This window comes from Podarcis cretensis, assembly GCF_951804945.1.
Source record: "Podarcis cretensis genome assembly, chromosome: 10".
In the NCBI taxonomy this organism is placed as follows: domain Eukaryota; kingdom Metazoa; phylum Chordata; class Lepidosauria; order Squamata; family Lacertidae; genus Podarcis; species Podarcis cretensis.
Window position 1 is genome coordinate 28,440,393 of NC_137179.1, and position 13,711 is coordinate 28,454,103.

The 13,711-nt window shown below is 45.6% G+C and overlaps 1 protein-coding gene across 3 annotated transcripts; it reads right to left on the minus strand.

The window, feature by feature from the left end:
• Positions 1-189: 189 nt before the first annotated feature.
• On the minus strand, positions 190-12,988 carry FOXRED2 (FAD dependent oxidoreductase domain containing 2). 3 transcript variants are annotated; one of them, XM_079992524.1, is made up of 9 exons: positions 12,403-12,988; positions 9,613-10,392; positions 9,047-9,298; positions 8,182-8,448; positions 7,828-7,994; positions 6,716-6,881; positions 4,122-4,363; positions 3,644-3,814; positions 190-3,251 (listed from the first exon to the last, which is right to left on the minus strand). In XM_079992524.1, exons 2-9 carry the CDS (start codon positions 10,137-10,139, stop codon positions 2,989-2,991), a joined length of 2,055 nt encoding a protein of 684 aa, XP_079848650.1. In that variant the 5' UTR covers positions 10,140-10,392; positions 12,403-12,988; the 3' UTR covers positions 190-2,988. The 3 variants fall into 3 exon arrangements, with proteins under 3 accessions (XP_079848650.1, XP_079848652.1, XP_079848651.1); XM_079992526.1 differs by lacking the exon at positions 12,403-12,988 and adding an exon at positions 12,246-12,350; XM_079992525.1 differs by lacking the exon at positions 12,403-12,988 and adding an exon at positions 10,862-11,781.
• Positions 12,989-13,711: the final 723 nt, after the last annotated feature.

A 13,711-nucleotide genomic window follows, 5' to 3' on the forward strand; every position in this document is an offset into this window, starting at 1 on the left:
ACCAGTCCTGAAAGACCTACATTGGCTCCCAGTACGTTTCCGAGTACAATTCAAAACCCTAAACGGCCTCAGCCCAGTATACCCGAAGGAGCGTCTCCACCCCCATTGTTCTGCCTGGACACCGAGGTCCAATGCCAAACTTTATGAATCACCCTCCCCATTCCAAAGCTGAGCAAAGACAGACACTACTTTTGTTGGTGGGCTTGGAAAACACTTTTTTCCTTTTAAAGATCATCACAATAATACAACCGTACAAAACTTATATGCAATATACTACGCCATTACAACAGCTGATCCATTTGATCATGACATAAATCTTAAAATAAGTTAATAAAAATACTGTTCTGAAAAAATGAACATATAAAAAAGAAACTGTGACTTTCCCAGTCTGCCACAGGACCACTAAGTTCTGTGCAAATAATCTGAATGTGACCTAGGCACTGACAGCAGAGTAATGGGGTGTTGAGCGACTCAAGTGTATTCTAGCCTGGCAAACAGCAAGGCCATAGTCTCTGTGGAGCAGTAGCAAAGCCCATCCTCTCTGAAGAATGTCTTGCAAAAGCACTGATTTTGGTAAACTCTGGCTTTGGCTGGTGAAGCAATACTTTTGCAATCTCCAGCCCTAACCGCTGACACATTTGTATTAATTTGAGCCTTGGCCATGCTGAATCTGTGTTCTGGGTTGAGAGAGCTGTACTGATTACACTTAGGAAACAGCAGCAAAACCTGGAAGAAGATGATTGAGGGCGGTATTCAACTAAGCCTTAGACCCATTACAACAGACTCACTGAAATGAATAAACATGACAGTGAAATAGACTACCTTGGAAGGCGGTGGACTCTCGTCCATTGGACATTTTGAAAAAGAGTTCGGATGGCCATCAGTCAGGGATTCTTTAGCTGTGATTCCTGCACTGCAGTAGGTTGGACTAGATGACTTTGGGCGCCCCTTCCAACTCGACAATGATTTTAAGTCAATTAATTTCAATGAGTCTACTCTGAGTCAAGCTTAGTTGACTACCAATCTGAGTACCTTGTTAAGGATGATGAATGAAATGCTGAGAGGAATGGCGGTAGCTTGATAGTGGCACACTCTCAAGCGAGAAACTTCTGCAGGTTTCTGGTGTGGCCTCAGGTTGAACTGAACAAAGGTGATCCCCTCTCTTGATACTGCATCTGTCTTTCACCCCAAGACACACAGAGTGACAGAAAATGACCCCTTTCTAAAGCACTTTTTAAAAAGAACACCACCAGTTAAAGGCAACACATATACTGTCAATAGGTTCTTTGGAGTAATTACAGGAATATAAGCGGAGAGGGAGAGAATAAGGCTGTATATACTAAGTCTGCACTATCTTTTAGATAAGGAATTCAGATCTCCCGGTATGACAGATTTGTATGATCATCACATGCACCAACTTAGCCAGAGTCCCCTAAGTGCAAAAGACTTAGAAAAGTATTAGACATAGTTTTTAGCGCTACATGTGCCAATGGGAGCTTGTTCCCCTTCTCCTCTAATGCAGCCTGGTGAAGCATTTTGCCCGTGTTTACTTTCAGTTTTGCAGAATCCTGGCTCGTTATGAATGAACTAGATATCCTGGTTTAGAACAATTTATTGTCAGTTTCAAAACAAGCCAACTTCAAACCACAGGCCAAGAAGCCAGCTTCTTTATCCAGTTTGTTTTAAACCAGGATCTCTGGTTTTAAAGAGTCACCGAAGAGACAGAATAAATCAAAGTGATGCCTTTGGGCCCAGAGATTGTCTGCATGCAAAACATGTGCAGCCGCTGTGCCGCAGGTCCTTCCCTTCCATGTGCCCTAACCCTGTAACTTCATCCTGCCGAGTTCTAAATTTGCAGCAGCGTTTTGGTTAGGCATAGGACCCCTTTTCATTTTAATTCTCCAGACCAAATGGTAGGCGAGAAATGAGGTTTAAGTATTTATAAATAAAGCAAGAGGGCTAAAGTGTATCCCTTGCAAAGAGCATCAGTTGCTGGAAAGGTGTCTCCCCAGGAAGCACAAGTGCCATGACCGTGGCAGGAAGAAGGCTATTCTGTCCATCTGCTAAAGAGCAAGGGAATATAAATAAGAGACGGACTCTTTCCAGTTTGGTCTGCTGGAAGTGTGTAGGGGTGCAATAAAGTGCAGATAGTTTTCCTACCTACTCTTACATTTTTTTTTAAAAAAATAGGATATTACAAATACAATCACAACAGAAAATAAAAATTCATCACAACTGAACTGAATTAAGGGAGCTTTCTAACTGGGTGTAGTGCAAACAGGAGAGATATTTTGTTAAGAGTGCAGGAATTCTCCTTCCTTTCAAGGGCAAGCTGGCACACAAGAATGCCAGTTCTGCGGAACAAGTTGATGACTGTGGCAGCAGTGCATTTTGTCAAACATGGAACAAAGGGATCCAGGTCTAGCTGTTCATCCTTAGCAGAGTCTTGAGACATCTCCCTTCTCTCCTGGATACAATAATATCTCCCTGCATTAGACATTAGCAGCATTCCTTTAGCCAATACTACCGAACTGATTGTAAAGTCATGCATGTACAAAATCTGCAAGGACAAAACAACACATAGCATCCATAACCAACGACTTCTGCTGTGGACCACCACAAAACATGCAGTCAGGAATAATATTTCGTGGCAAGTCATCTGTGACATCCCTTTTTCTCCCTTGCGACACGCTAAAGACTGGCCCCTACAGCAGAAATGCAACACCATCAGCAGGCTATAACAGTGAACAGGAGCGACAGGATGCCTCAGCATTACCCAGTTTCAGCCCTCACTTATCCTGTAAAGGACTCTGCTCTTCATAAATTACAACAGATCTACACAAGTCTTTGGCAAGTCATGGTCCCCCATAAAGGAATGGGCAGGAATCCAAGTCAAGTATACGCAGTGGAAGCTGGAGCCCCAGGAGAGGTCTATGTCATGGTACCGTGACCACAATCCCTGTGGTTTTTGAAGCAGTCTAAGGAAGGCTAAAGTTCATCCTTGGTGCTTATGAGATGCTGCAGCTGGTGGTTTGGTATCATGTGATCTTCCAACAGCGGGTCATGTGACTGTGTACTGCCAGTTTCCCGCTCATCTGGGGAGTCCACAGCAGTGTAGTCTTCAAGCAGTCCTGCTTCTACTCCATGACGACTAAGCCTCTCATTACCCATGAGCCCTTGCATTCTCATGTATCCCTGCTGGCAGAAGGGAGGCAATTTCTGACGCGTGAGGGCGAACAGGAAGCAGGATTCTAAACAAAAGGGGGAAAATGTTCCACATTAACATCCTAATGAGTGTTACCAACCTTATGAACTATTAAATTAAAAAAATCCAGCCTGAACCTACAAATCAAAGAGATTGGTAATATGAATATTTTCCACCAACACTGATTAAATTTCTCTATTTAGCTTACAAGTTGGGGTAGAGGGAGTAGGTGGTTACTTGTATGTAACTCACTTCCTAAGCAGAAAACACTAGAGGCTAAATGGCTTAGGGGAAGGAGCTGTAGCTCAGTGGTAAGAGAAGACACCAGATTCAAACCCTGATATTTCCTTAGTTGTTATCTGGCTCCCCTCCACGATCTTCTTTTTTTCCCCTCACCCCAATACACAGTGGTTTCCAGTCAACCAGTCCGCAGGTTACCTGCATAGAATCTGCGCAGGTCAGTTTCCAAGCAATTCTCCAAGAACCGTCTCAGCGGGAGGATGTGGGCATTTGGAGCGGTCCAGTCTGTCAGAAAGTCCTCCACAATGTGATGGATGGCGTCTGGGCGGGGCAAGGGCCAGTCTGGTGGGCAGAGCCTCATTTCACGCTCTGTTGGGAGAGTCGTTGGGAGCGCCAAACATAAAAGTACATTCAGGATAAAGAATCAAGGGCGAGTAGGCAGGACAGGAGGAATGGAGAAAGTTAACAAAAGAGGAAGGAAGCAATGGAGGCATCACTTGAAAAGGCAGCAGGAAAGAACTGAAGGAGATGGGGCCGGGTGGGCAGACATGGTGGTCCAGATGTTTCCCAAGCCTGACTCAAGGTTTCTAACATTCCCCCCCAAAATGGTTAAGAGAGGCACAACAATGAAAAGCAGGAATGCTTGTAGGAAGAACTGAAAATCCACTTTGCTTACCGGTAGGGAGGCGTTTGTAGTAATAAATGACAGGGTGCAGGAAATTGGACTGCCAAGCATGGCGTGCTTCACCCACAGCGCGGTTGTAATAGAAGACGTCCTTGTCAGGCCCAGAAAAGTTCTTCCCATACTCCATCACAATGACAAAAAGCCCATTTTGAACTTTTTTCCCCGTGCGCCATTCCAGGTCTTGCAGGACCCCAACTGGATACTCCTCCAGGTACTCAAATTCTGTGGCATTCCTAGGCACAACCAGAACAAATAGTCTTGGGCTCACTTAGCAGAACATGCAGGTGCTGGTGGGCTCAGAGGACTAGATAAGACTGCACTCTCCCACCCAGGAATACTGGCTTCACAGCTTGCTGGGGGTCCTAGACCTTGCTTTACTCTTAGCAATGGCTACTAGGCAATGACTACTATGCTCCACCTCCATGGCCAAAGGCTTAAGGCTTCTGGATCCCAGTTGATGGAAACCACAGGATGGGAGAGCGGTCTTGTGCTCGAATCCTCCTTATGGTTTTCCCACAAGAATCTGGTTGGCCACTGGAAGCTAAGGCCCGAAAAAGACCCAATATGGAGGCCAAATGGCCAAAATATTGGGAAATACTAGAAAAAGAAGGAGACAGTTGGAAATTGCAGAGTTTGGAGAAATTAAAGGATAAAGTGCGAGACTGGTTACACTACGCTCAGATTAAAGAAGTTTTTAAAAATGACAAAAAGTTAGGGTTCCAGGTGGAGAAATCGAAATTGGAAACAGAACTGTTAGAACCTAAGACTAAGGTACTTTCAAGAATGTATAACTTGCTGTTAAAATGGAACACACAAGACGAAACGGTTAAATCGGCTATGATAAAGTGGGCACAGGATATTGGGTATAATATCATGTTTGATGACTGGGAAAGGTTGTGGACCACTGGGTTGAACTTCACTGCTTGTAACGCTTTGAAGGAAAATGTAATGAAAATGATATATAGATGGTACATGACCCCAGTTAAACTTGCCAAAATATACCACCTGTCTGATAATAAATGTTGGAAATGTAAAGAAAATGAAGGAACATTCTTTCACCTCTGGTGGACGTGCCCTAAAGTGAAGGCTTTCTGGGAAATGATATATAATGAGTTGAAAAAGGTATTTAAGTATACCTTCCTTAAGAAACCAGAGGCCTTTCTTCTGGGTATTGTCGGCCAGAGGGTGATAAAGAAGGACAGAACTTTTTTCTTGTATGCAACAACGGCAGCAAGGATACGCATCGTTAAATATTGGAAAACCCAAGATCTACCCACACTGGAAGAATGGCAGATGCAACTGATTGACTATATGGAACTGGCTGAGATGACCGGCAGAATCCGAGACCTGGGAGAGGAGAGGGTTGAAGAAGATTGGAAGAAATGCAAGATTTACCTACAAAAATATTGTAATTTGGTTGAATGTTAATAAGGATGCTAGCTCACAAACAATTGAGCACCACTAAAATAGTTGGAATTAGGATGATAAGTGAGATTGAGGAAAATATAAATTTTTTGGAGAATTATTAATTATATTTAAACGAGCGGGACATAAGAACGCAAACAAGTTGATAAATTGCTGGCAAAAATTTATAATGATGTAAGTGGGAGTGGGAGACGTGAGGGAGTCCAAAGAAGTTATGAAACTATGTTATGAAATATGTTACATTGTTTACTAATTTTGCATTGGTATTTAAAAATCTCAATAAAATATTATTAAAAAAAAAAAGAAAGAATCTGGTTGGCCACTGGGGGAATAGGATGCTGGTCCAGACTGACCACTGGTCTGATCCAGGATGTTCTGTTGTGTTCTTATTCTAGGATTGTCTAGAAGGCTGGTACTCTGTACCCTCTGCTGGAAGAGTTATCTGAATAATTTCATTCACGCCTTAGTGACCATGTGAGGCTGCCCATGAGAAAGAGCACATGAAATCTCAAGGTAAGGCTGGCAGTCAGGACAGGCAGTACTGGGTAGACAAGACAGTCTGACTCAAGGACACATTATAAGATTGCTTGCAGCTGCTACTATCCTATTCGTGTTGGGTAGGAGTTGGCACACTCATATTACACCTGCTCTGAAACACCTACTGGGCCCAATTCCTGGTGCTGGCTTAGTCCTATGCTGTCTGGGTCCCTGGTACTGCAAGGACCTGCCTATTCCAAATGAACTATCCTGAAATGCTGGCTATGGGAAACCCCTGGTTCTCCAGATGTTGCTGGATCACAGCTCCCATCTTCCACTGACTATGCTGGCTGGGCTTGATGGGAGCTAGAGTTCAAGAACCTCTGGAAGGCATCAAATTGGCTGCTGCTGGGTTAACAACAGCTAAGGCAGCCCTGCTTCAGGTCCCATCCATCACACCCAGAGGTCAGACCGGCCCCCACAAGAAGGATGGGACTTCTTGACTGCTGTGCCAGAGCTTTAGAACACTATTTCATGGGATGTGTGTTTGGCTCCCTCCCTCCTGGATTCCCGAAATGTCTTGAGGCTGCAAAGCAAGGAATGGAAGAGGGAATGGAATTGTGCTGCTAGGATATATTTCTAGGGGCCACAGGAAGGAAACGAAGGGAGCGCTACTCACTCACTCTTTTAGCAGAATGACATCCGCTAGCACACTGAACATCTGATAGAGCCCAGATGCCTCATTCACTCGCTTGACAATGGCATTCGTTAGCTGCATAATGGGGTAGAGGGAGGATGGCCAGGGGACTCCGTGGTGACGGACTTCTAATAAGCGATGAACTACGCGAGCTGCGAGAGGTGGGTAGGGAAAGAGAGAGAGAGAGAGAGAGATATTACTTTAAAATGTACTTACAAGCTAAGGAGAAAGGAGGACATAAAATGCTGGTTTCTCTTCATTCACTATTGTAAATGGTAACATAATTTTAACTGGAACCAGGGGTAGGGAGTCTGCCCCCCCTCCTCAGATGATGTTGGACCACAACTCCCATCCTCACTGACCATAGGTCAACATCTGGAGGGCCAAAAGTTTCTCAACTGATATAAAGAGGTAAAGGCCTCTCATCTTGTAATGATCTTCATGCAATGTGCTCCAGAGGCAGGTGAGAACTGTTAACAGTGAAACACGGACTGCTTTGGTAGGTGGTGGATTCTCATTTGCTGGAGGTCTGTAAGCAGAGATCACTTCTCAGGGATGCTGCAGTTGTAAGTTTCCTGCACTGTGCAGGAGGTTGAATTAAAAGACTTCCAAGGTCCCTTCCCAACTCTAAAATTCTTTTTTAAAATATATATATACAGTATATCATTCATCTATCTATCTATCTATCTATCTATCTATCTATCTATCTATCTATAATTAAATTTCCACAAACTCCACATAAAGTTGCAATACATAATGAATTTTCCCAGCTCTGGTGCTATGTTATTTCCCTTTATTTATAGTAGCATTTCTGTTGTTAGTACACTTTGGAAACAACAACAGTCTGCATCTGTACTGGTATTGTTTTTCAGGCATTTTCGTTGTTTTATTGCTTGTGTGTTTGCTGACATGGCCTCCTTTGGGAGGAAGGGCAGAATGTTAATTTTCATAATAAAGACAATAACAAGTGTTGCATTGTTCAATTCAGTTACCAAATAATAAAAAGAAGAGAAACACCCCATACCAGAGCAGCTTCAGTGCTGTGCTGGCTGGCTGACGTTTGCTTTCTCCACAACCCACTCATGTCTCCAAGCTCACCTGTGTATCGGAACCCGTGAATGAAGCCTCCAGCAGATTTCCTGAAGTCAACTGAGTGGCTTGCGGTTCCCAGAACAAAAAGGCCCCGGGTGGCTTTGGCTTCATAGCTGGGCTTGATCAGAGGATACTTCTTCTTACTGCCTTTGCCTTGTATCAGCCCCACAGACCTGTGTGGGGTGGGGAAAGGGCAAATGGAAACAGTCGAGGCTGAGACAGAGCAAGGTTATGGGTGCGTCTGAAAGGATCTCAGCCAGAGTCCAAACCAGAACTTTTCAGCCATGTCCCCTGCCCAGCCCCCCACGCCCCCTGGTCTCATGCATCCTCCCTGTCACTTTGGGCCAAAGCCTATCTCACTTGTTGAATATGGAGAAGTCGAATTTCCAGCCGAGGCAGCCAATGGCGCGGTCGTAAGGTGCTCGAGTGGCAAAGTTGTCCAGCTCGTCCTGAGGGAGGAGGATGGACTCTGCTTCGCTGCTGTTGCTGTTCTCCAGGTAGAAGCGGAGGGTGATGTGCAGCTTTCCTTTCTTATCCTTGACGAGAACCAAGTCTTCCAAGTCACCTTCCAGAAGCCCATCCAGGGACTTCAGCTGATATGTGTCCAGGAGGCCGTTGTTAATGGCTCTAAGGAAGGGAGCGTTTATTGGTTATGTAAACTGCATGTCATTGCCTGTGGAAATACCATTGCCAGCCGGTGTAGAGAACCTGGTATAAGGCACGCCTTCTATGTAGTCATGTTCTGTATTGGTTTTAATAATGCTGGGGAGGAGGAAGTCCAAAATTTGTTTGACAGCATTTATTGTGTGTTCTTTTGAGAACACAATGGAAAAGCACTTAAGAAATGTAAGAGAACAGTGACCTGTAAAAGACCAAGGATAAACGCACAATTGATTTTACTCGTTTTTAACCTTTTTTTTGGGGGGGGGTAGTCACTTTTAGTTCACATTTCAGAAAGTAGCCCATCTGTTCTGGACTACAACTCCTATCAGCCTCAGCTAGCACTGTGCTGACTAGGGCTGAAGGGAACTGTAGTCCAGAACAGCTGGAGAGCACCAGGTTAGGAAAGGCTGGCTGGCTGGCTTTGGGAGAGTCCTGGGAGCCAGCATTAAGGGGCCTAGCATGCTGGGCATTGCCCACGCCTCTCTTAAATGATGCTTTCCCCACAGCTTTTAGGGCACCCTGGATGTTTAGTTGTCACTTCTCATTGACAAAAGGTTCTTACCTCAAATCTCCAACATAGTGAGTGGCCCAGGAAAGGCGAACACGAGAGCGGCCCACCATGTGCACGAAATTGGTGACGCCCAAAATGTTCTCCGCTGTCTCAAAGGCAGAGTTTCCTCGGCCCAAGATCAGTACAGATTGGCCAACAAAGTCTTCTGGATCGATGGACACAGACTCATAGCCTTCGACGTATTCTGAACCGGGGAAGTTCACTTTGTTAGGAACCCACGTTCCCGTAGCTACCAATAGGACACTGAAACATATAGTAAGGATTTCGATCAGGCTTGCTGAAGGCATAGCCAATCCAGAAGATCTGTTCCAATTTCCAAAGCTATCACAGGCTAGACAGCAGGGCTGGGGAAGCTGCGGCCCTCCATATGTCATTGGACTCCAATTCCCATCATTGCTGACACTGGCCACGTCACCTGGCGCTGATGGGAGTTGGAGTCCAAGAAGATCTGGAGGGCTGTAGGTTCTATAGGAAATTACACTTTCACAATCAGGCCCAATCGGAGCTGTGCCATGTGAACATTTCCCTCCTCTAAGTGGGTTTTCTTCATGACTCACCTGCATTTATAAAACTGAGCATTCTGGTCAGTAAGGATGAAGAAATGGCCATTCCATGCCTTAATGTCCTTTTCCAGCATCACACGGGTGATGGACGTGTTGTAATGCACTTGGAGGTCCAGCATGGAAGCAAAGTCCCCCAGGTAACGCACCATGGCATCAGCGTCTGGGAAAAAGTCCTTGGAGTAGTGTTGAAAGAGCAGCCGGCGGTTGTGGCTGAGTAGCGAGTTCCAGTCATGGCGAAGGTTGAACTCACTGTTGGATTTGCCAGTGTAACGCTTGTTGACACTAATAAGCTTCCGGTGGCGTGGATACAGGGCAAAGAAGCTCCCGGGCGCATGGCTGCGTTCAAAGACCACATAGTCTCGGCCTGCATGTTGGAGGAAATATGCCATCTGCAAGCCCGCGGGGCCAGCCCCAATGACACAGTAGTCATGGTACAGGGCATCAGTAGCCCTGCAGGAGGCCAAACTGAAGGCAAAGATTAACAGAAGTTCTTGCACCCACTTTGAAGGAGATGGCATCATACTAGTGGCCAACAGGGTGAAATCTGTTCAAGGCAATTCTAAGAGCTGAAAAGACTCAAGTTAAAATAAGTTCAATGAGAACTCCTAAGGGTGCTTAATTATTTGGAACTAGGATGATATACATCATAGGCTCAGCTTTGTGTCTTGTCTCCTCTCCCAAGGTGCTGCAGTCCAGACCACAAAGCGGGATATGCAAGTAGCAGTCACATCAGTATCTTCTGCTGAGGAACCATATTCCAGCCACAGACAGGAGCTACAAGGGTGAGAAGATAGGCAAGTGTCTTATTTGAAAATCATTTCTGCTCCACGCCACTGCAAATCACACTGCCCTGAAAGCTCACACTTCCAAAGCAAAGTTTCACCCTTCTAGACCTGTTTTGTCAGGTCTTTGCTCACCAAATAGTTGTGTGCTGTGAGTGATTGTGTTAGATATGCTATTGTTTGACTCCAACCCCCATTAGCTCCATCCTATATGGCCAATGCTCAGGGATGATAGGCGTTGTAACTGTGGCAACATCTAGAGGGACACAGGCTTCCCACCCCTCTTCTATAGGATGTATCAAGACAGGGGGGGATGGTGACAAAGCCTGAGAACCACCCACAAAAGGCCACTATACGTGTTACAAAATGAGCTTGCATACTCTGATACACCTCACATATGGTATCACATGTGTAATGCTACACATATGGCCTACAGAGGCCCCTATGGAATATATTGTTACCATATCAATCAGCTTTATTCCCTATCTGCATCCACTGTCATGTACAGCAATCATTCCATCAGGCTGCAAGAGAGGGAGAGAGATGGGACCGCAGGGCCTCTCCCTGGACTAGGCTGAAAGACAAGCAGTTTTTGACTCCTCTCCACATTTTTCCATTTCTGCTGTTCGCTACAAAATCTCTGTAACTACCAGTGAGTGCATTCCTCTTTTTAAGTGTAAGTGCTGCCCTTTGCCACCATGTCCTTAGTTCCCATGACAAGGAGTTCTTTCTTTCTTTCATTTTGGTACTGCCAAATGTAGAGATAGAATGGTATGTTCTCTTGTCAACATGTGTATTTTACAAGCCCATAGCTTCACTTGTTTTGGGATAATGCTACACGTGACCCTGGATAAAATGACCATTTGCTAAGTTATTGCAGTATATGGTTCGTCAACCAATTATCTGTGGGAATAATTTTCAGCAGGATGATACACAGAGTGGCGAGATGAAAACGATGAGTGTTCCTGCTACTTTTAATGAGTTGTGTGGTCCAAACATGGGGAACTGTTTTCCCTCCAGATGTTGCTGAACTACATGTTGTTGGCCAAGTTTTGTTGTTGTTATGTTGTTGGCCAAGTTTGAGGAGGTTGATGGGAGTTGCAGTTCAGCAACATCTGGTGGGCCAAAGGTTCCCCCACCCAGACACAGATGTTGAAATTTGAGCTTACGAAATTGTTCATATAAAACTTGCTTTACATAACAGACAAGAGAACTCATCCTGATTCCATACGGGCTCAATTCCATCTACTCTGAGCAGCAGTAACTGCTGGATGGCATTGAACTGGAGATCTTCCATCCTACCACTGAGTGCTTCGTAAATCTGTATTTGTCATATAAATACCATTCTGAGTCTCGGAGGCTAACTTTTAAGAAGTGTGCGTACGTACGAATGACAGTGCTTGAATAGAAAGCAAAAAAGAGCCATTTTCAACGGAACTTACGTTCGGCTTTTGCATTCACGTTGCAGATGCAGGAATGTTCATGCAACACCCTGGAACAGATATGAAGGAAGAAGGAAAGCAACAACATAATCCTTCTGCTGAAGAAGCGAACACCCCTGGGAAACAGGAACAACCCTTACCCTGGGAAACAGGAACAACCCTTACCCTGGGAAACAGGAACAACCCTTACCCTGCTTGTGGAGCTCACTGCACTGCTTATTTCCCCTCAGGGAGAAAAGAAGCTAGCCAAGGAGGATTGGATATAAGCCTAAATGCTAGGCCAATGGTTAAGGGACATGCACATGTTACTGGGTTCCTGCTCCCCTCAGTCCTAGTCAGCACAGTCCATGGTCAGGGGCCTAAACCTGGTGGAACTCATCATTTAGCAGCGACATGAACCAACCTCATGGAAATGGGGCTGAAGCTTTTCCTCCCCCAGTAACCTGGCGCGCCTCCTAGAGGACGCCGAAGGAAATAGCACCCAGTGACCATTTCCCTCCGCCCAATGGGATGCGGGGCGAGGCTTAGCGGCGTGTCTAGTGCGTGACGTGCTGACGTACCTGGAGCGTCCGACCGAAGGGAGGAGGCGATCAGGTAGGTCTGTCTCGTGCGGCTGCCCCGCAGCGGCCCCTCGTCATAAGAGTGCGTGCTGCTCTAGTCCTCCCAGTAAGGGCCGGGCCTTAAAGGATCGCAGCGAGACGCTGTACCAGAGCGGCGCCCCTCCTTGTTCTCTGCTCCTCTTTACCCAGTCAAACCCGCTCGCTCGTGGCGCCCAATCCGAGCAGATTTGCCACGTGACTCCGGCGCCTATCGAAGCGCGCGACGAAGCTTTCCGCGGCGCCTTCATTGAGGCGCCGCTGAAGCGATTTCCGGGTCACGTGCTGCGAGGGCGAAGCCGAATGGCGTCGCTTTTAAAGGGGCAGACGCCAAAATATCAAATGCGCTCCCCTCCCGCCAGAAAAACCCCCCAAAACGACGGAAGAAGCCCGTGGCACCCAAGATACGAACATATGTTCCTTTTAGCCCTTAATATTAAGCTCACGGTGCAGTCGTGGCACCCTAAAAGACTGACACATGTATTCTGCTGCAAGAGACTTAATACATCATCTCCTCTGGAGTGCTATACACCTACTTAAGTAGGGGCCTTTCTTCCAGGTGTGTGTCTAGGATTCCAGCCTTTGCTATTTGGTCATTCACATTCTTTATAATTTAGTTCCTGGCAGTATCCTTTTAGAATCTAGAACTGACTTGTTTCTAGTGTTTAGGTGCTTTACATTTTACATCTATCCTCTCTCCCAGTATGTGAGGGTAGTGGTCAGAAATGACCTCAAAATTGTATTGCCAAACCATGGATTTAGGAAAAAAAGAAAACAATGTAAACCATGGGGCCAAGAAGCCATGAATTAAAATAGGTACAGATGCAGAAAGCCTGTTTGTGGCCGTTTCTTCTATGCAAAACCCCATGTCATGTCACTCACCTGATACAGCAGACTGGTCTACAGCTACTCCCTCTCTGGCAATAAAATCCTATGCTGCTTCCTTCCATCCCAATAGCCTTGCTATGGCATTGCCATTGTTTTCATGTCCCAACTTCTTCACCATACCAACTCTTATGAGCCCATTCCCCAACCTCAAAACTTAAGAGCAATTCAGTGTTGGAAACATGCCGGAAACCCCATTCAGGCACCCAATCTGTATTTAGTATAGGTAACCAAGGCAGAATCTTATTCTCAGTTGTATAATATGGAGATAAAACCGTCAATGTGAAAGCCCAAGGATACAATTAAACCCCAGAAACCTGAGCAATTGGCTGCTGCCATTTTCATTCCTACTTTCCAAAGTAGGAAATTCAGGCCATTCTGTTGCGAG